Source organism: Danio rerio, chromosome 22 (genome assembly GCF_052040795.2).
Source record: "Danio rerio strain M-AB ecotype USA chromosome 22, GRCz13ab, whole genome shotgun sequence".
Taxonomy (NCBI): Eukaryota; Metazoa; Chordata; class Actinopteri; order Cypriniformes; family Danionidae; genus Danio; species Danio rerio.
Genome location: NC_141042.1, coordinates 13,607,275 through 13,631,494, shown reverse-complemented (window position 1 = coordinate 13,631,494; position 24,220 = coordinate 13,607,275). Strand labels below are relative to the sequence as shown.

Here is a 24,220-nt window from a genome sequence, read left to right as displayed (position 1 = left end):
CTTTTTTTGACCTGGCTGATCCCTTACAGAACTTGCAGGTTTTTTTTTTCCCTTCTTATTTTAAATAGAAGAGCTCTGCAATTACCAACACACTGTGTAACCTTCATTTACCTTTAAAAAAATTGCAAAAAAAATATTGTAAGAGAACGTTATCTTCATAGAACTTCCTTTGTTCTATTAAAAAGTAAAATCACTCGTCATTCAGGTAATCCTCTTTTTCTTTTCTTCCATGTGTTTAAAATAATGAAAATTTTCCATCGCAGTAATGGAAGGCTCTGCCCTCTTCATTTCTGTCTGTTCCTGCATTCTCTCATTGCGTGCCGGATTTCAACATGACTATGATCATTTAATTTAGCAATTTGATTTTTGAAAGTGAATTAACTAAACTAAAAAGTGAATCGCATTACATTTTTAAAAAAGTAACTCGGATATTACAGCTTAATTTTGAAAAGTAATGTTACTTTACTCATTATTTAGAAAAGTAATATTATTTCGTAAATCCCGTTACTTGTAACGCATTACCTCAAACACTGTTAATTTTGGTTTGTACTATGTATATATTGACATTTTAATTATAATAATTAGATATATTACATATATGTCTATTAAAAAAAATCTACCGGTGTATAGAACAAATATATAAAGATAATAACAAACACTAAATAGAATAAAAAACTGAAACATTTATTAAATATTTGTAATTGTATTATTAATTTATTTTAATTTATATGAATAAAAACGTATAGAATAATTTTATTATAAATTAAATTAATTATTTTTCTTTCTCTTTTTTTACATTTCATTTTATTTACATTTTTACCTTCCAACCTCTAGGTAATTTACCGTAAAAAATTGTATTAGGCCTTGATCACACCAAACTTGTTTGTTTGTTTGCGTTGAGAGGCGCCTTTTTTAAAGGATTACTAATAGCCGCGAATGTTTTGCGATCTGCTTATGCATTGTAAACGCCTGCTGTGCATCGAGTTTTTGCCGTCGTCAGTCACATCTTTTTTTCATTGTTCAATCAAATAAAAGCAGAGGATGGGTTTCCGTTTTGATTTTCAGCAGTGTTTGTGTTGTCAAGATGACTATGGAGAAGTTTAAAGATGGAGGAGAGACTAGTGGTCACTATACTGTTAAATATTACAATTGTAACTATCAACAGCAGCGCTCATGCACAATACACAGCTAATTCAGTGGTTGCCTAGCAACATAAAAAGCGCAGTACACTTCTTTTTTTTTTCTCCGCACATTCGGAGTGGTTGACCCCTTACTTTTCTTAAAACAACTATACAGTTGTCCTTAATTAATCACGGGAGTTATGTTCTAAAAAATAGCCCGCAGTAAGCGAAATCCGCAAAGTATTCCACTTTATTTTTTACAATTTTAGATGTTTTAAGGATGTAAAACCCCTCACTACATTATTTTCTCAGACAGACATTAACAATTTTACACTTTTCTCTCATTTAAACACTCACGTAACATCTACCTTCCATTAGCTCGTCCAGTAGTCCAACTTTTTGTGCAATGGTTAGCATCTTCTTCTACTTTTTGGGTGCTACCATGGGTGCCTTTGGTGCAGAATGTTTCATCGATATTTTATTATAGTGTTTGTTGGGGAGAAAACTTGCAAACATACAGTACAGATTTATGCCAATTAAGCAAGCTGAACATATTCTGTACTGTACAGGAGATTGATTCACAATGGTCTACAGCCAATCAGGACGCAGAACACAATGTGCTGTAGAAAAAAAGCATGTCAAATTGCACAAAAAAAATTCCGAAACCGTGAAAGGTTTTAGGAAGGGACCACTCTACCACTAAAAAAAGGTTAATAAAAATGCAGCAGTTGATCTAAATTTCCCCCAAAATTTAGCAATTAACAACACGCCAAAAAAAACAAGACCTGACTCAACACCCGCTGATTGTGAGCTTTCTGTTTCTGTCTTTGTCTGATAGAAAGCCAGCACTGATACACACTTGGCCACGTCCCAATCCGATATCTGTCCATCTCTCTTTCTCTCTCTCTTTCTTTCTGAAACGCAGGCCGCTGCTTGCCCTTGTTTTGTTCTCTCTGCGTTTGTGTAGCTTTGGTGTTGGCTTTGGCTCGCAGTGTAATGTTGGCCGTTCATTACCGAGTCTGACACGCATGTAAACTTACCTCCAGCTATGCTTACCCATAAATTCATATTCATACATGGCTGCTACACACCCATCGGCTGGAAAACTGTCGACATTATTGTATAAACAGACGGTTTGGTAGGCGACATTCGTTTGCACTTGTTAAGCTCTTTGTGCACATGAGATAGAGATCATATTTAATCTCATGTTGATTATGATTATGATGTTTTTAATTGAAATATGAGACACATGGTGGAATTTGAGTTAAATGGACTGATGCAATGTTGATAACTTGGATTTTAGTTGTGTAAACATTAGCTTTTTGACTAATAGCAAGGCTGTTTATAAATGATCTGTAAATATGCTGCAATTATTGTTTCAGTTTATGTCTACTAGGGATGCACTTTTAATTGATGTCTGAAATTGCTATTTTGTGTGATTATTGTTTTTTAAAGGAAAATTTTCTTTGATTTTAATTAAATTATTATTTAAATTTTATATTTTTTATTCTAAATCTATAGTGGATGTATTATATAATTTTATTTCCACTTATTTTAATACACTTATTATTAATACACTTTTATTGTTATTTTTCACTCATTGATTTTTTTTTTTTTTTTTGTGTATTTGTTTCTAATTTATGGTGGACCATTTTCCTTTTTTTTTAAACAGATTTTAAATTATAATTTGCATTATTATTATATATATTTTTACTATTATTATTTTATTATTATTTTTATTTTATTTTTTTCATTTATAAAATTTTTTGATATTTTTTTCCATTATGGACTGTAGTGGAAACAGTTTTCATTTTCAACATGATAATGATCCACTAATGGCAGTGAAATCCTATTTGGTGAAAAGCACAGACAGTGGCCTCCACAGTCACCAGACCTCAATATTATAGAGGCTGTATGTGACACTGTAAACCTAAAGAAGAACTGTGGAAATGCTAAAAGAAGCCTGATATTACACAGCACATTATTTCAGAAAATGCCAGGACAATTAAAACAAAATGATTCAAGCTGTGCTTTGTGCCAAGGGAAGCCACATTAAACATAGACTTTTGCTTAAAGAGGAAATGTTGTGCTTTAGAATTATTATTATTGTTGTTGTTGTTTAATTATTATTATTATTATTATTATAGTCTGTTAATTACTATTCTTAAAATGTTATTTGATTATTTAAAATCAGTAGTGGACATTATTTTATTATATTTCCAATAATTATGATAATTTTTACTTAAAATAGAACACATCTATAAATCAGTATGTCTATTTTCAATCAATATTTTTATAATTAATCATTTTATTATTATTTTAAAAAATGTTAGTTACAGAAATGCAAAGATCCAGGACATTTTTTTTTTTAGTTATTCTTTAATTTTACACAATTTTATTTTTTAGTAAATCCTTTTTTCTTTTTCTTATCCTATTATCAACTTTAGCTTTATTTGTTTGTTTACACATACACTGTAAATAAATGCTGTCAATCAATTTGTGTTGGGACAACGTGAAGAAATTAAGTTAGCTTATTAGTTATTTACAAATTTAAGTGGACTGAACATAAAAAAATGTGTTGTTTCCACTCATTTTTAATACAGTTGAAGTTATAATAATTAGACCCCCTTTGAATTTTTTTTCTTTTTTAAATATTTCATCAATGATGTTTAACAGAGCAAAGAAATTTTCACAGTATGTCGGATAATATTTTGTCTTCTGGAGAAATTCTTATTTGTTTTATTTAGGCTAGAATAAAAGCAGTTTTTATTTTTTTAAATCTATTTTAAGGTCAAAATTATTAGCCCCTTTAAGCTATATTTTTTTCGATAGTCTACAGAACAAACCATCATTATACAATAACTTGCCTAATTACCCTAGTTATTAAAACTTTTATGTTTAGAAATGTGTTAAAACCTTCTCTTCATTAAACAGAAATTGGAGAAAAAAAATAAAAAGGGTGGCTAATAATTCAGACTTTAACTGTAAGTAATTTGAACAAACAATAAATGTGTTTTGTATGAGTGTACACTGTAAAAAATGCAAGGTTCCACACAATTAATTCATGTTGTCTCAACACAAATTGAGTTAATTTAACACTTGACAAATTTATGTGGATTGAACATAAAACAATAAGTTGTCCCAATGAAATCTCAAGAACTGTGTTGTTTCAGCTCTTTTTAAAAAAGTAGTTTGAACCAGCAAAAAAACAAATTATAAAATTTGGATTGTATGTAATGCTTCAATAAAACACAATCTTCGCTGACTTGTTTTCACTTTTCACCACAGATTTCGTTACAGAAGTCTTGCCTTTTTTTTTTGTAAATCTGAAACAAAAGTCCTTATTGAGCCTCATTCATGTCTGTCTCCACGTCTCCCCAGCACTTATTGTCCAGCCCGCCGTCTCTCCTTATCAGAGCAAGAGCTGCGAACAAATCTCAGGATGTGCTTTTTCCCCCTCTGAAAGTCGAGTCTCCCTAAGATCTCCATGGAGGAATGTCGCCTTTCTCATTCTTTACAAACCCACACACATATTCTGCTCTGTTCTGGCACTTTTCCCTCAAACAGAAGCAAACATGAACGAACTCTGTCGACCTTCTGAAACGATCAGCCTCACCCAAAGCAGCTTCTGCTTGTCTGACTTAAAAACAAACGTCCGATTTCACTTCAGCTTGCCATTTTTAGTATTGCAGTCACTTGTAGACTAGGACTGGGTATCGATTCAGATGTCCCGATTCAGTCTGATTCACAAGATCTCAATTAAATTCTTTAATTCAGTGTACACTACCTGACAAAAGTCTTTTCAACTATTCAAGTTTTAGGAACAACAAATAATATTTTGACTTTTAGTTGATCATTTGGTATCAGAAGTGGCTTATATGAAAGGCAAAGAACTTAAGATTACTCTTATTTTAGCAAAATTAAATATGATCTTGCCTTGAATTTTAATTATTTAATTAGGACAGTAAGGTCACTTAACAGAAAAAAAAAATTGTGTTTGACTCCCATGAGCTTGAAGGACTGCATCCATACATCTCTGCAATGACTCAAATAACTTATTAGTAAAGTCATCTGGAATGGCAAAGAAAGCGTTCTTGCAGGACTCCCAGAGTTCATCAACATTGTTTGGATTCATCTTCAATGCCTCCTCCTTCATTTTACCTCAGACATGCTCAATAATGTCCATGTCTAGTGACTGGCCTAGCCAATCCTGGAGTACCTTGAACTTCTTTGCTTTCAGGAATTTTGATGTGGAGGCTGAAGTATGTGAAGTTCTACTGACCCTAAACCATGATTTTTCCTCCACCAAACTTGACCGATTTCTGTGAGAATCTTGAGTCCATGCTGGTTCCAATAGGTCTTCTGCAGTATGTGTTATGATTGGGATGCAGTTCAACAGATGATTCATTGGAAAAATCTACCTTCTGCTATTTTTCCAAATAATTAACTAAAAGTCAAGTTATTGTGTGTTGCTCTTACAACTGGCATCGACGACAAGACTTTTGTCAGGTAGTGTAAATGTATACTAAATATAGATGTCATTAGGATTACTTAGCAGCTCAGAGGAAGTGTTAAGAATTAAAACAAGTGAGAGAAAGTAATGAAGGCTTCATCTAAATAGCTATAAAGTTCAGCCGCCTTGGGTTTTTATGCACACAAAAGTCTTAGATGACACTGTTAAAGTGTTAGTTTACCCATAAAAATTAAAATTGTCATTAATTACACAACCTCATGTCATTCCAAACCTCTGAGACCTTCAATCAGTTTTGGATATTTTATAATCTAGGAAGATATTTTAGATGAAATCAGTGAGCTCTTTCATCCTCAGTAGACAGCAAAGGTCCCGACTCATTCAAAATACAGATAAGGAATCAGAAATCATCCTCAAAACAGACAATGTAATTAGGGTTGTTCAAAGTATCGACTTCGATACCAGTCGGTACTGAAATGTTAAAAACGTCATCTAACATTTGAGCACTGTTGAGCACGTTCTTAAAGATCGTGCTTAATGGATATAACTGTTATTATTGTTCGTAAACATCATTGGTTTACCACTCTTCACCAATGTGGTGCCTTGGTACAATTGGTACCAAAGTCTATCATTTTGACAACCCTATGTGTGACTTCAGTGGTTTAAATGGAATATTATCGAGCTACGAGAATACATTTATGCACACAGTAAACAAAAATAACAACTTTATGCTACATTTTTTTCTTCACAGTGTCAGTATATTGTGCACATGTTTTAATATCACACTTGATTACGCCTCTAACATATACTTTGTACTCGCCTGTGCTTTGTTTCAAGCAGGAGTTCCGCGCAGGCATCCTAGTGGTTTATGTCACTGAACAATGCTGAGGAATGTGCGCTAAATATAATATAAAATATTGTCTTCAAATTGCCTTCAAAATGTATGCATAAAATATAAAATATATATGTACTGTAATTATATTATAGTGTCAATCCACTGCTTTTGAGAATGTATATTAAATTGGCATCTTTTTTAAAATACTATTGGTAACACTTTGTTTTAAGCTACAGTTCTCACTATTGACATGACTTTTAGCTCAGTAGACTACTAATTTGCTGCTTATTAATAGTAATTAATATACTATTTTAGTAGGTTTAGGTATTGGGTAGTATTAGGGATGTAGAATAAGATCAATCTTTATAGTATTAATGAACAGCCAGTATCTTAATAAGCAGCTAACAAGCCATTAGATAATAGTGATGACTACAGTACTTAGTGTTACCAAACTATTCATTGAAAAATCAATGTTCCCCCCCGACCTATAGAAAAACAGATTTGTGAGACGTTTTATCTGAAAGTCTTGCATACCTACATGAGGAATGGCTCCATATCATTGAGGCCCCTGAATTTATGAGCGTCGGGTCAATTTTGACCCCATCATTAGGGCACGATTATAGAGAACTGAGCAAATTAAGCAGACGTCTCCCACATACAGACACAAGAGGCCAATGTAAACCGTGTGTGCATCCTGATAGCTCCGCTCAACCTCGCTCCATCTCCAAAGGTCAAAGGTCACGTCTGTTTGAGGTTCACAGAGGACAGAAAGAAACACTGCTTGAGGAGTTATTTTTAGTCCTGAGATTGTATATGTATTATATAATTACAGTATATATAAAAATGTCGTTTTTAGTAACTAAACTAAAATTATTAGTAGTGCGATTATTGATTTAGTGTCAAGTAATTTTTGACTCCTAAAATATGATTAAACATTATATTAATGATTTATTTATTTATTTATTGCCTTTATATATTTATTTATTTATGTATTGCCTTTATTTATTTGCGTTATTTATTTATTTATTTATTTGATTATTTATTTGCTTTATTTATTTATTTATTTAATTATTTAAATATTTCCCGACCTTTATTTATTTGCGATATTTATTTATTTATTTATTTGATTATTTATTTGCTTTATTTATTTATTTATTTAATTATTTAAATATTTCCCGACCTTTATTTATTTGCGTTATTTATTTATTTTTGATTATTCATTTGATTTATTTATTTTTCATTTATTTAATTATTTAAATATTTCCCAAATTGTGTTTAACAGAGCAATTTTTATTAATTAATTTTTCACAGTATGACTGATAGTATTTTTTCTTCTGGAGAAAGTCTTATTTGTTTTATTTTGGCTAGAATAAAAGCAGTTTTACATTTTTAAAGGTTCAAGACACCCTCGAGTACTTTTTTAAGTTTTTAACAGATTTGTGTGTGTTGAGCACTAATTAAGACTTTAACATTCACACTTGTTAGCTTTAACTGTGGTGAAAACTGGATAATTTTGAGCTTTTGTCAGCTAATTTCATCTGCTGGGTTTAAAATAATTTTTGGGGCGGGATCAAAATCGGTGATGTAACACGAATCTGCTAGTCAATAGGTCAATATTATTATCCCCTTAAGCAATAATTTTAGATTGACTACAGAACAAACCATCGTTATACAATGACTTTCCTGTTTACACTAGCTTGTCTAATTTGCTTAATTAATTAAGCCTTTAAATGTTACTTTAAGCTGTATAGAAAACATCTAGTAAAATATTATGTACCGTCATCATGGCAAAGATCATGGAAGAAATCAGTTATGAGAAATTAGTTATTCAAACTAATATGTTTAGAAATGTGTTGAAAAAAAATTATTTTATTAAACAGAAATTGGAGAAAAAATAAAAAATATATGGGGGGGGCTAATAATTCAGGAAACTTCAACTGTGTATACACATACTATACATAAAAAAAGAACTTATCTATACTTATTCATGAATGTTACTGATATTCAAATTACTATTTATTAATTATCATTAATTATTCAAATTTTGCAGTATATTTAATTTTATTTCAATATAAATCAAACAAAAATTACTCAAAACAGCGATGCTGTGGATGGAGAAAACAGCTTCATAACATTCGCATTCAGACAGTGAGGGCCGGTTCAAGAGTAATGCCTTTGCCTGACAGAAAGCAGACTGTGTAAACAGTGGAGCGCTTGTACAACAAGTCTCATGATCCCCCCTCCACCAGACTCTTCCTGCTGCTGCTTTTCATGCTCACTTCATGCACACAATGACAACACACTCTGAAGAAAAGAGGAGAAGGACTACAATGCAAGTCAGTGGTGACATATCAAGTGTAGTTTAGTGCCAGTAACTGCCATCACTAATCTGATTGGCTAGGAAGGCATGTTTTGATGCTTGTGACCACCGCTTGATTAGCTGAAAGAGCAGGTCAGTTGTGTGTCACGATGACATCGGGGTCACACAAACATGTGCGCGCGCAGGATGTGACCTTTCACAGTTGCTGAAGTAAAACATTTGGAATGTTTTGCAGTGCCTCAAACACACAGAAACAAGAGAAACATACACACAGAGAATTACAACACAGACACACATACTCATACAGTAACACAATACACACATAAACGCAACATAGAAACCCACACATATAAACCCACACAGTAACACAACAAAGAAAAGCACAAAGAGAGAGACAACAAATATATACACACCATATATATCTCTGACTAATGGAAATATATGCAAACTACATACTGTATGACATGCAAGTTCATACTTGGAGTTCACATATCTAAAATATATGTCATATATGCAACATATACTTCAAAATATTGCAAGTTTTTTGGAATTTAATGCACATACAGTACTGTGCAATTGATTTTAGGCCCACATTAACTCTGTTGTTTTGTATCTGTTTGTCAATTATTTTAAAATTTAAGATTTAAAACAGTGTGAATAAATAAATTTCAGTTGATGTTTGGTTTGTTAGAATAGGAGTTACATTAGAGTTTGAATTAATTTGGTTTAATTGTGTAAGACATTGTTTGAGAGAGGCTGTTTGTCCATGGTTTGAGCTGCATTTCTATCAGTGTTGTTAGCAATATTGTCTGAATTGATGCCATTTTTAAAGTTGAAATGTACAAATAGGTTTTAATCTATTATGCCATTCCATCTGGAAATGACTTCAGTGGTAATAGTTTTAATTTTTAGTATTACAATGATCTGCTAATTGCAGTGAAATCCTATTTGGAAAAAGAAAACAGGGGATGAAACAGACAGTCATTCTCAAATGGCCTCCACAGTGCCCAGACTTGAATATTATTGAGGTTGTATGAGATCACCTGGACAGAAAAAGAAAAATGTGACACTCTAAAACTAAACAAGAACTGTGGAAAGTGCTAAAAGAAGCCTAATATTACACAGCACACTATTTCAGAAAATGTCAGGATAATTAGAACAAAACAGTTCAAGCTGTGCTTGGTGCCAAGGGAAGCCACATTAAACAGATAAACAGATTTTTTTTTTTGAAGTGGAAATGTTGTGCTGTTATTGTTTTGTTTTTACATATTTTCCATATTTTCTCTTTACTTTTAATAAAGTGTCTGATTGATTATATATTGTGCTATTTTTTTAGGCCAACAAATTTGGTATAGTGCTTCGGACTTTTGCATAGTACACTACCTGACAAAAGTCTTGCCGTTGATCCCAGTTGTAAGAGCAGCAAATAAAAACTTAACTTCTAGTTGATAATTTGGAAAAGTGGCAGAAGTTAGATTTTTCCTCTGAATCATCTGTTGAGCTGCATCCCAATCATCACAAACACTGCAAAAGACCTATTGGAATTAGCATGGACCCAAGATTCTTACAGAAATCAGTCAAGTTTGGTGAAGGAAAAATCATGGTTTGGGGTTACATTCAGTACAGGGGTATGTGAGAGATCTGCTGAGTGGATGGCACCATCAACAGCCTGAGGTATCAAGACATTTGTGCTGCCCATTACAACCACAGGACAGCGCTCCTTCTCATACTTCAGCCTCCACATCAAAGTTCCTGAAAGCAAAGTTGCTTCAGGATTGGCCAGCCTAGTCACCAGACTTGAACATTATTGATCATGTCTGAGGTAAGATGAAGGAGAAGACATTGAAGATGAATTCAAAGAATCTTGATTTGAACTCTAGGAGTCCTGCAAGATCGTTTTCTTTGTCGTTCCGGATGACTTTATTAATTACTTATTGGGGTCATTGCTGAGATGTATGGATGCAGTCGTCCAAGCTTATGGGAGTCAAACACAATATTAATTATTTTTCCATTGCAGCATGACTATATATTTAATACTGTGCATTTTTTTATTTTAAGTGACAAGACGTTTGTCTAAGCAAAGTCTAACCTGACTGTCCTAATTAAATGATCAAAAATCAAACCAAGATCATATTTTATTTAGTAAAATAAGCGTAATCTAGAGGCCTTTGCCTTTCATATAAGCCACTTCTGATACCGAATGATCAACTAGAAGTCAAGTTATTGTTTGTTGTTCCTAATACTTAGATAGATGACCTGACTTTTGTCAGGAAGTGTACTATATATGTTCAAATATTTATTAATTCATTCATTTTTTTCAGCTTGGTCCCTTTATTAATGTGTGGTCGCCACAGCAGAATGAAACGCCAACTTATCCAGCATTTGTTTTATGCAGCGGATGCCCTTCTAGCTGCAACCCAACTCTAGGAAATGTTCAAATATAATATATATAATTATATAAGAGTCTTTCTTCAATATATTTATAAACCCAACTGTTAAATCAAATGATAGTGAACCGTTATAACCAGGCATCCAATCCAATATGCTCCTTTCTTCTGAATTTGCATGTGTAAATAAACAGTGCATTCCTCCTATAGACTTTTAATTAGGCCCGTTTATAAAACGCTCTGCCAAGAGACAGAAACTGTGCAGATCGCTGATAGTGTTTTAGAGGCATCTTGGAAGACACCGATACCACAATCCTCCTTCCTTCAAGTCCAAACCTGTCCTCCACAGAGACAGAGAGAGAATCAAAGTCAGAGTCCTGACGACATACGAAAAAAAAAAGAGAGAAAACAATGGCTCGATTCAGCGCTGGAGTTTCAAAGCCTTTCAAAAATAAATAGGGGGGTGGTGTGCAGCGTGTGTGTTTATGTACAGTACAGACACTCGTCATTTGGCAGAATGTAAGACTAGACATACTTGTCGCACATAATCTATATATTTATAAAAAAAAATCAATTGGGTATGTTTGTTTTGTGATTGTAGATCGTGCAAGCGATGCAATAACTTGGCAGTGCTTCGAAAAACTTGAAGTCTAAGAAAACAGATCAAGCAATGCTGATACTCTACCTGACAAGAGTGTTAATGATAACTGTGTGTTTATACATGCAGACAAAGACAGTTTGTTCCCTAGTTTTAAAAAAAAATGCATTTCACAAGAATAAATGACTCATTTTTCAGCAATGAGCTCTAGAAATAGTGCCACGCGGATTCAGATTTCACATACAGTATGCAAAATATTTGTCATGCAATATATATTTAAACATCCAAAAACAACTAAAAGTGCTCTGGGGTAGCTCAAATAACATTTGTGTACTCTTTGGGCAAGGGATTCCTCTGAACAAACGACAAAAATCAGTCCAAGGCACTAGAAAGATGTGGAAAAGATATTAAAAAGCCTTTATACAAATGACTAATTAGAATATAGAAACCATACTAAAATAATATATTAAACATTAAGGATGCAACGATTATAGATTTTAATTGTACGATTATAGTGTGTAATAATCACGGTTATAACGGTTATTATGCATTCATTAATTTCAAAACACTACTAGTTTATTAAATCACATGGAAACTTTTTATATTTTAAATTGTTGTCTATTGCTGCTCAGTAACCAATTAACACAGCACAAAAAACAAACAATAGCCCATTTCTCTTTGGAACTGAAAAAATCGTTTTTGGCATTTAAACATAAGTAACAGCTTTCCTTGAAAATAATCGACAGAACAATAAATAAATTAATAATTAAATATAAATTTGAATAAATAATAAAAATTATGTTTGTCTGATGTAAATTTATTAAAGTATTTTTTTTAAGTAATAATAAATTAAAGTATTTTCCTTTCTAAGAGAACAAATGTTGTCAAAGGCTGCTGAACATCTGTCTGAAAGGCACTTTTGATCAACTATATTGCAAAATTGTTTAGTATTTTTCAGTTTTCTTATTCTTTATCTATTTGGTGTAGAAATGTGTATATTCCATACAAAGTATGAAACTGATCTGTCAGTTCTTGTCATGTGACTGTCACGGCGTGTCCTAATATGAGCGTGCAAGTTGCGCGCCTGCATTGGAATTAATGAACTTGCATGCACAAAAGAAGCAATATATGAACGGCCCTTAGTTAATAGCCTCAGCCATAGTTAATCCAGTGTGCTTGCGTATTAGCCTCGGTGTACAAGCTCGGAACTTTAAACTAGCACACAGTTGGCATAACTTTGTTTAGTTGCCCCAGTTTTGTTCCATGCAGATACATGGTGTTGAGAATCCTTTACGAATAATTAACCGGGATGAATTTAATTGCGGTTAATAGTGAAATCGGTTAATCGTTGCATCTCTATTAAACATGTCAAGTCAAAATTTTCAAACCTCCTTTGATTTGTTTTTGTTTTCTCTTTTAAATATTTCCTAAATAATTTTAACATAGAAAGGAAATTTTCACAGTATGTCTGATAATACTTTTACATCTGAAGAAAGTCTTATTTTGCTATAAAAGCAGTTTTAAATTTAAATTAAAAAAAAATGTAAGTCTTTTCTTGAAGTTTTCCTTCTTTTGGGGTTGCGTATTTTTGGATTTCAATAAACCGTGGAAAGTTAAGAATGAGACTGAGAAGGAGAGATTATTATACTTAACGACCAGTGTTTACAGTGTCAGGAGAGGTGAAGAAAAGGGTTGGTAAACGTCTGGGAAACGCTCCAGTTTGTTAGCTAATAGGGTTCAGGTGCTGTCAAGGATGCAGTCATTCTCAGCACGCGAGGTTATTAAACCACAGGCCAAACGAGAGCCCAGTGGGTTTCCCTCTCTCTCTTTCTCTCTCTTTTTCGGTCTTAATTTCTCTCTCTCTTGAACCCTCAGGAACACACATTGTGCCTCCTTTCACAATTCGGCAGACATTTTCCAGACACTGTCCTTTGAGAGAGACCAGAGAGTGTTATGTTTTGAAGCCTCGCTAATACCTCCAAAGCATTTTGTTGTTTGTGTTGTAAGTATCGTATTGTATTCAGGCACAATCCGAAAACAAAACCGGTATAAGTGGCTTTGTTAGAAACTGTTCTTTTTGTTCTGATGCATGTCTGAAATGAGCTTTAAAGAGCTTTGATGAAACAGTAGGTTAGCAGTAGGTTTTTTTCTTGTTTTATACACTCACCGGTCACTTTATTAGGTAAACCTTACTAGTACTGGGTTGGACCCGCTTTCGCCTTCAGAACTGCCTTAATCCTTCATGGCATAGATTCAACAAGGTACTGGAAATATTCCTCAAAGATTTTGGTCCATATTGACATGATAGCATCATGCAGTTTCTGCAGATTTGTCTGCTGCACATCCATCAACAAGGCATTTGCGCCCACAGAACTGCCACTCACTGAATATTTTCTCCTTTTCAGATCATTCTCTGTAAACCCTAGAGATGGTTGTAGGTGAAAATCCCAGTAGATCAGCAGTTTCTGAAATACTCAGACCAGCCTGTCCATGCCATGTTTAAAATCACCTTTCTTCCCCATTCTGATGTTTAAACTGCAGCACATCGTCTTGACCATGTTTGCGTGCCTAAATTAATTCAATTTGCTGCCATGTGATTGGCTGATTCAAAATTTGCTTTAATAAGCAGTTGGATAAGTGTAACTAATAGTGGCTGGTGAATATGTGAGTGTTTATGTTCCTGGGTCTTGTTTTGCTTCATTAAAATCTAGAATTTTTTGAAAAAAAAAAAAGTTTCATATTTTTTTTTTTTAAATCCTCTTTAGTTTCTGTATTTTAGGTTGCTATTGTAGGTATTACAAAAAAAAGGAAAAAAACCCAAAGGTCTTTATCAGTGGCCTCAATAGTGTTCAAGGTCATTGCACAAACAATGGGTAACTGAAAACACCCTTTAAATTTTTTAGTATAATTTATAATATTATTCTCAAACTTAATTTTACATTTTTTCTAATATTTTTGACTGTTTGGTAACTCAACTATTTCAGTAACTAATAAGCATTATTCCAAATTCAAATTGTCAAGCGAAATAGTTTTGGAGGGAAAGGTTTGACCCTGTCAGTGGCTATTTTACAAGTGAAAATGTTTGTCTCAACCCGAGTTTAATTTATATTTTTCACCAACAACTTAAATATTTGAGTCTCTTGAACTGTTTGGTTTCAAAGCTAAACTTTATATTTCATACAAAATAGTTTTGGAGCGAAAGTGTTGACACTTATTTAGACCTGTACAAATGAACTATGGTATTTTCAAAACCACCGCTTTTTCTATGTCGTCCACAATGCAAACACTGTGTTGGGTCTCTGAAACTGAAATGTTCTGAAAACTCCAATCAGGTGAGGATTTTCAAAACTGCTTAAGTGCATGTAGCTGGTGATTTTTTATTTTTTTTTTACCCATTCATGATGTCATTTCCTTTGTGTGACATCAGATTGTGCCCCGCAATCTCAGTTGTTTACAAGATACACGTCTTGGTCTGCCAGGTTGACAGCCAACCAAACTAATAACACTTTTTTGAGGCTTCTGATTAGCTATCCTCACTTTACAGTTAGGAGCACATCTCCACATGTTTGGCATGCTTTTAACAGCACTGTTTAGGGGGTTTTCATGTAGACCATTTTCTTAAAGCCATGCGTGTGTGGACAAGATTAAAGGGAGAGAAAATACACATTTATATGTGGATATGGCCTCTGTCAAGCATCTACTTTGTAATTTTAACTATTCACCTCAAACCTGAATTTTGCATTTGTCACACAAATAATTTTTAATGGCAAAGATGTTACTAAGGCTCCCTAAATCAAAGTTAAAACAATACCAGCAAATACTGATTACTAGGAAAGCATAATCTTTAAAAATTACTCGAGATATTCTTAAATGAACTTGACCTTTTTGATCATTACCTCTCCTTGAAAGCGGTGGCTACCATTGGCGTTTCAGGAAGGGAGTAGTCCTCCACAATCAGCAGTGGGCTTGCGTTCAAATCTGCCTCAATTTGAGCACAATTACCCATAGTTTTGATGTCGAAAGAGCAGACAGAACAGCAAAAGATGAGAGGCGGATAAAAGATGAGCTCATCACGTGGGCCTGGATCGGGTCTTTCAGTTAGTTTAATGACCCGCATTAGACAAGTTCACCCTGTTCCTGATCACCATTCGCACCAGCCCTCCCACTTTCTCCGGTTACACATGACAAGCGGAGAACGGGTTTAGCGATTGCGGTCGAGAGATGCCCGATGCGAAATTGAAGAGTACAAGCGGGACTTACGGCAGGAGGAGGGAAGGAACACGAGGGAAAGAGCACGTCGCGGTTGCATTGAGGGGGCCATGTGTGTTGAATTACAGTAATGGCAGATGAACAGACGGCAATTGATTGCTGCTTCAGATTGTCTGTGTTTGTGAAGCTTGTGACCACTCAGCCCTCCGGACCTCACTGGAGGTCACTGGAGGCCATCGGGAAGAAGAGGTGGACTGTGATTACATAGATGCTCCACAAAACCTCCATCTTTAATAACAGGCCCGATATGCTTATGAAAGGCTGGAGCTTTTAAGTACAGAGTCGAAAACGGGACCACATAGCCAAATGGCTGCCAACGTTTGACGGACATGCATGCCAGGAACATCCAAGAAGGTTCAGCAACAAAATTGGCCGACTCTCAGTTTTGTGTGTCACTGAGTTGTTGTGTGTCGGTAGACTGCAAGACTCCTGAGCAGCTGCCTTGCTTTGTGCACGTTCGCGCTCTTTAGCTTCAGAAGCTTAGCGCTAGGGGCCAAGTGGTCTGTTTTCCTCATCAAGAGTTCTTCCCCTTGCTCTCTCCGCTATCCATACTGTAGTTATTTCTTTGGTGTGGTGGCAGAGTTTGTATTACACCCTATTTACTTCTCCATCAAGATCTGTGGTGAGTGTCAGCAGAACTTGGTCGTAGTCTTTCTCTGCTTTCGTCGAATTTTTTTTTTTTTTAACATTCATCTGCAGTTTAAACTGCCAATCCGATTAGCAGTCGCCGTTTAAAGTGGTTTGTGTTCGCCTCGGCTTTCCCCTCGCCAAATAATCTCTCAACATCTGTGTCCTGTGGGGAGATATTTTTGGTCCCTTGCAGAAAAACGCTGTTCTTTCCCCTCCTCCACTTCTGCCGTTTTTTGTTTTTTTTTCTCCTCTCTTCTCTTTCATTCCTTTACATTTTTTTTTCAATCCAAGTGTTGCGATAGAGAGGGCTTGATAAGGTCTAGAAATAGCAAGGCATCTGCACTGGTCAGGGAGGAAATGGCTTAGAGAGCCGCACCCATTGGCTTATGTTAGCTCAGCGTTAGCCTAGCGCAATACATTTCCACACACACACACACACAAAATAACCTGCCAAAGCAGAGTTTAACTCTCTCTGCTTGATGGTAAACGATACGTCGAATAGTTTATTGTTCATTTAGGAATTTGAATTCACAGTTTGCTGAAAAGAAATGTGTGGAAAACTTGGCAAAACCACACAAAAACAATAGAGAATTTGGAACCGCTACTGGAAATGTTCACCTTGATGAAGTCATTTAATTTTATTTGTGCAGGAAAATCTGAACGTGTGTGTGTGTGTGTGTGTGTGTGTGTGTGTGTGTGTGTGTGTGTGTGTGTGTGTGTGTGTGTGTGTGTGTGTGTGTGTGTGTGTGTGTGTGTGTTGTGTGTGTGTGTGTGTGTGTGTGTGTGTGTGTGTGTGTGTGTGTGTGTGTGTGTGTGTGTGTGTGTGTGTGTGTGTGTGTGTGTGTGTGTGTGTGTGTCAGGCATCTATTAAATTTGGGCTGAAACTGTGTGTGCTCTGAAAGTGTTGAAATTTCTTCCTCTGTCTGACAGCAAGTAAAAACAACAGTTCCGTCACAAACAGTTCCGTCTGGTCAGTGACAAGCTTTAAGTAATAAACTTTTACACCAGTTTACCACAGAGTTTACCTCATATTTTAACCCAATTGTAAAGGTTTACCAATAAGATATTCATCTTGATACTGTTGTCTCAGTTTACCTCAGACTTTGTTTTTTTTTTAATGATTTATCTTTGGGTATTTATAGTTTTTCACTTTAGCTCTCATTTTACTTCCATGTCATCACAGATTCTTTCCGATGTAGTCTCGGACTTCTTATTTATTTCAGATTTTTGTCTCATATTTTAATGTTTTCTCCAGCTTATTGTATATTTTATCTTAGTTTATTACATATGTAACCTAATTTTGTCTTTCATTGTATTTTCACCACAGATTTACCTCAGTTTTTCTAATATTTTACCTGTTAAACCTCATTGTACAACAGATTTTACCTTAGCGTTTCTTAAATCAGAGGTTCTTAACCTTTTTCACTTCGACACACCTCCATCTGTGAAGACTCTGACATTTGTGATTGTCTGGAGAAATGCCTATTTTAAACGTTTATTTATTAGCAAAGCATTTCTTGTGCTTTCTACTATTATTCTCTTTTTTTGTACAGCATCTTTTAAGCAGCGATACACATTATATGAGCTTACTCGCGGCCCACCTACAGGATCGCTGTGGCTCACTAGTTGAGAATCCCTGCCTTTACCACAGATTTTACCTCAGTTTGCCTTATATATTACCACAGATTTACCTTAGAATTGCTTGCATTTTATCTTTTATTCTTTAGGCTTTTACTTCAGTTTAGTTCCCTTTATATTTTACTTAATGTTTCGTTAGATTTTTGTACCAGGTTACTTGGCATTTTACCTTGCAGGTAAAGATTAAAGATTACATTTCATGTAAGAGTTCACTCTATATTATAATTAATTTAGTCCAACTTTAACTCATTTAATCTAAAATTTTAATTTTGTTTTCCATCATTTTGACCATTCAGCTCATCCCTGGTATTGCATTAGTTGACTCAACATTTTACCATGCAGATTTAGGGCTTACCTCAGATTTGACCATTTGTCTCCAGGTTTTATTTTATAATAATTTGATGTACTTTAGTTTTCTTCAGATTTCGCCACTCGAGTTTCCTCAGTTTTCATCTTGTTTACTTCTAGTTCCTCAATGATTTTGTAACATGTTAGCACATTTAGTTCTACTGTAGCTTGTGCAAGACTCGAGTGTTCAACATGAAGCATCTGTCAAAAAGCACTTAGTTTTATTGACTAACACCTTATTAAATTGACTATATCTTTGTTCTTGAGTGGTACATATTGAGAACAATAAGATAAACGATGTTCAGAGTTCAAGGAGGGAAAGGAATGATATTTACATGTACACAGTCCTTATCATAGGAAGAGATTTGCTTATTGATTATGCAATGTTTTATTAGCAACATGGCGCAACTTTAATGATGGTTGCAACTGTGCTTTAAATGATGTATTATTCTATCAAATAGCAATAGAATGACCTTCGTAGTGGTAACCTTTTAGTAACCATGCACTTTTTCTCTCTTCTACCTTTAGCCACAATCAAAAAGACAGGAGGAAATGGATGGCTAAATGACCGGTCAGGGACGTTTGGAGGAAATGGACAAACAGCTTCCAGTCTGGATGGAGTCAACTTCTCAGAAGGGGAGCTGTTGTTGCAGGTAAAACACATGGAAAATGCAACACTGAACATCATAGTGACCTTCTACTTGTTTACATATGATTACACTGGACATTAGCATGCTCTATAAACACTTTGCACGTCATTTTACATAAAGATCAAGAGGAATTAGCTAAAATTCAAGGGTTTTTAAATGTGATTCTACTAATTTTTAATAACTCAGAGACTAGCTTCTTTCCACTTTCAGAATTATCTGTCAGTAGCCAAATTTTTTATCCTAACATAAATCGAATCTTTTCAAAGTTCACCAAAAACCAATTTAAATTAATCAATTAGGTGTAATTTAAAGTAGTTTGACTGACTAGTCTCATTTTGCAAGGAAATGTAATAATTTAATGTATTGTCCAAAAAGTGGCTTAATTCGTGTGAATTCATATAATTTCATTTATATGAAACTGTGCGATTTTTTTTTTTTTTTTTTTTTTTTTTTTTAAAGGAAGCAGGCTCCCAAACCTCACCCAGGGTATCTCCGGGGTCTTTAAATGGATTTATCAGCTTTTTTTTTTTTTAGATATTTAAGGGCCTTAAAAACTATTAAAAAGAGCTAAATGCTATTTACAAGATCATCAATTTTTAATAATTTTTTGTATGCCAAAGTTTGCCTGAATTTAATTTGCCAATATTGCAAATATATCAATAAAGTTCCACACCACACTGCTTTGTTTACTCCAATAACTAAGGGTGCTTTCACACCTGTAAATCGATTCATTTGTTTCACACGGCAAAGATTCTAAATGGACCAAAAGAGCTAAAACATGTCACGTGCGAGTAAACTCTCCTCACATTGGTCAGAGTTTCAGGGTTTATTTTTGCAGAGTCCCGCTCAGCTGTCATGTGTCCTTATTGTAATTTATGATGATGAGCAAAAAGACATTGTAAGCGAAAAGCTGCGTTTTTATTTTGAATGTTGACACTCACAGACATCGTTACCAAGTATAAATCAGAGGTAAGACTTTCTCATACATAGCAGTTGGGTTATGCATTATAGGCCTTTACATGAAACGAACATTTACTGGAAGGAATGACCTCCCGCTCTACTCATAACTCTCTCTTCATATAGGCGAATATATGCCTATGACATATCCATGATACACTGGGATATAGCCGGGCTCAGATCGTATCGCTTTCTCACTACAATCGATCTGCTCCCGAATTTGTCTCAATCAAGACGAGACCACCTCATTTAGGCAATCTCGGACCGATTGATTTGGCGCGGATCAGAGCGCGATTGCTGGATTCACATATGCCAAACGAACCACGCTAACTGGGCAAACGAGACGGGTTCCGAAATAAAAGTCTAAGTATGAAAGCACCCTTAGACAACACTTATTTCTGCTGTTCTATAGGCGCTACCTGCTGGATTAGCATTTTTACTCAGTATATGAATAATGTGTTAGATTAAAATTGATTTCTTACAATCAGTATTTAGTAAATATACTGAAAGTTAAAATGTCTGCAATGTTATTAGTTGAAACCTAAAGCTGCAATGAGGTCTTAAAACAATGGGCTGGGCGATAAAATTGGTATAGATATTTATTGACCGAACACCGATGTCACTATAGATTAAAAAAAAGATTCTGTATGTAGTTTCGGTATGAAGCGCTATCGTTTATTAATGTGGCTGCTTAGTGTGCGCCTTAAAAGTAATGCCAATAAGCTTAGGGTGTAAGTTTGTCATTTGCAATGGAGGGGCCGCAACTTACATGACATGCATTTGGGAGCGACATGCACATGTTGTGCAAGCGGCACGCATGTGAACCACGTGCTTTTTCCAGCCGCATCTAGTTAAAAACAAGAGACGTCAGGGGAGCACTAGCACACAGTCCATTGTAAATGGTCAAGGAATCCATGTGCACGCGCTCAACAACACATGCAAAAACTTAGTGCCATATAGCTGCAGTGAGAAGATCGTACATGAAAAAAAGGTGTAAGCATGTCACCAAAGTGGCTTTTTGGTTTCTTTTCTTGTGCATCCCAGCCACTAGCACCCCATCCGAAAGAGTTTTTAGCGTAGGGGTAATATGGTCATTCAACTTCACAATTTGTAATGTTGCAATATGTATTTGAGTAATGATGGCTGGTTTCTTTACTTGAAAGCTCAGATTTGATTATCATAATTAGTTTTGGTTACAGAGTTTGAAGATTACTGTATAATTATTCACCCCTTAAAGTTTGCTTTGATTTTTCAGCATTTACACTTTACCATTGCATACACTTTGTAACATTTAATTTCTCAAGTTTAAGAGTCTCTTTAACACTTGTGTTTATTTTATTATATAGAGATCAGATATTTTGTTTAAACATTTTTGTTTTTGATTAACACTATTTGCTAATGTTGGCAAATTAAAATAAAATGGTTAACTAAATGAATCCTAATATTCCTAAATGTAGTGTTAAAAATATTAAATAATTATCGATATTGAATGATATGAAACATGACATCGTGATAATTTCTTTTGCAATATCATCTAGCTCCATTAAAACATATAGACGGAGTCTTAAGAAAGGTCTTAAAGTATGGAATTTCACTCTCTGATTCCTGTATATACCCAGCCCACCCCCAACCTTAGCCACATTATCAGCAGTTTGTACTAAAATGTACAAATGGGACCATTAAAATGAAATGGCCACTAAATCAAAGCTATGAATTGCCGTGAGATTGCGTTGAGCTGACCAGTATAGTATTGGTAACCTAGCAACCAACAGTACAAGACAAGCTTAATAAAGACAGTGATTATAATGCTGGATTTGTCAGGCAAATGCATTTTCCATCTCATATTATTTGCATGAACTGTTTTTCAAAACCATTTCAAGTGAGCATAATTCATTTATTTTTTTCGAACTAAGGAATTTTCATAAAAAATTTGTTATCACTCGTCATCAGTAGTGTGCGATACTTCGAAATTTGCTTTTACACAGGGTGATGGAATCCCTGCTATTGTCGTACATCATCTTATGCAAACTCTGACTCTGGGCTGTACAAAGAAGTCGGTAATTTCCCAAGGTTTTGTGTGTGTGTGTGTGTGTGTGTGTGTGTGTGTGTGTGTGTGTGTGTGTGTGTGTGTGTGTGTGTGTGTGTGTGTGTGTGTGTGTGTGTGTGTGTTTGCGCATAGCAGATAAAAAGTGTGAACGTTTCCTGATTCCTTGGAAGGATGATAAACTAAACAACAGTCACATAGACCATCCACACTTTTTCATATAAAGCAGCTTCCCTGTCATAATAAACACATGAAAACTGAGCTGATGTTTCGTTTATTGTAGCTGTTGTCACGCTCTGTGACAAGGAATGAAGTCTGAGCATTCGAGATTCTCCACTATTAAGCAATGTTATCTTTTCTTTGTAAACTATATCACGTTGCTTCCAACCTACAAATATTGTGAGATTTTTTTTTTTTTACATTTCTCAGCCACATCTTTGTTTATCCCTCTCTCTCTTTCTCCATTGTTTGAGGGCTGTTGGTTCCTGTGCGTGACTAGCGGCGATATTCACCCCCTCTCTGTTGTCATGTTCAACACCTCAACAAAAGCCTGGCTAATTACATGGGATGTTTGCTGAAAAAAAAAGATGTAAAAGAAGAAAAATGGCCTCATTATCCACACCCATCTTACTCAAAATCCCACGTGCTTTAAAACAAACAAAAACCCACATTTCTGTTTGTGTTTATGAAGTATTCAAATGAATGCATTTTTGATTTTGCTGCTAATATACTGTGTGTTTGCATGTATTTGCATTTGCAAATATTTCTGATTTCAGTCACACTTTGTTTTAAGATACAGCTCTCACTATTAGTAAACCATTAACTATGACTTTTGCTTACGTAAACCACTAATTTGCTGCTTATTATTAGTTATTACGGTAGTAGTTGGGTTTTCATGGGTAGTATTAGGGATGTAGAATAAGATCGTACTTTATAAGTACTAATTAACAGACAATATCTGAATAATAGGCATATAATATAAGCAAGACCAGACAGAATTTGCTGACTTTTTGCTGCTGTTTATGGACACAATTTAGTAAAAAAAAAAAAATTAAAATGAAAAAGGGAAAAAAATCTGCTGATTAATGTGGAATGATTTTGAGAATATAATAACTAAAACACATAAAATAAAAATAAAAATGTATTTAATTAAATACAGTTAGAATCATTGCGAAACAAAGCTACAGTATTCACCTTATTCTCCGCGTACAAGCGAGCGCAGCCATTTGAATCATTTTGGAATGACTTCCATTGATTTTAGATCTTAAATACTGCTCGTTTTGCAGCTTGTTGCAAACTAATATTTTCTTATTATATTATTCTACTCTGTCTGTATAGTCATGCAAACACTTGTTTGTAGAGAAAGTAGTTTGACTGTTTGCCATTTATTATTCCTAGTCATTTCCCCATAGGCAACTAAATCTAAAGTTCTAAAACAATCCTAAAAACTTCAGCATTGAAGAATAAGGTCAGTATAATTTATCATAAAATATATCTACTACAATGCATGCAATCTAAAATTTCAAACAGTATGTATATGAATCATTGAAAAATTTGCATATTATTCAATAATTTACTGAAATTAATTTATAAAAACAGCTTAAATATACATTTACATAAGTAAATAAATAGATTTAATGATGGATTCTGATTTCAAGTAAGACTAGTAATAATAAGCCACTAGTTAATAGCAAGCATTGGTACTTAAACTATATTCTTGATTTTATTTTTCATTTTTTCAGATTTTTTTTTTTATTTCTATTTATGCACACAATATAGTAAAAAAAAAAGTCTAAATTAAAAATGAAAACAAATATTCAGATTAATGTAGAATGATTTTGAGAGTATAGTAGCCACTTGTTAATAGTGAGAATTGGTACTGAACCTAAATTAAACTATTTCCCTGATTTATTGTTTTTTTACAATATTTTGACTTTTTATTGCTATTTATG

General features: G+C 34.3%; 1 protein-coding gene across 3 annotated transcripts in view; it reads left to right on the top strand.

Annotated features, from left to right (window-relative positions):
- ahr2 (aryl hydrocarbon receptor 2) overlaps nucleotides 1-24,220 on the top strand; it is a 98,339-nt gene that overhangs the window by 62,025 nt on the left and 12,094 nt on the right. For 2 of the 3 annotated variants that reach the window (NM_131264.1, XM_087302367.1), the window contains 1 exon segment: nucleotides 19,146-19,270. In NM_131264.1, the coding sequence (NP_571339.1) occupies nucleotides 19,146-19,270 (125 nt within the window). 3 annotated transcript variants of the gene reach the window in all.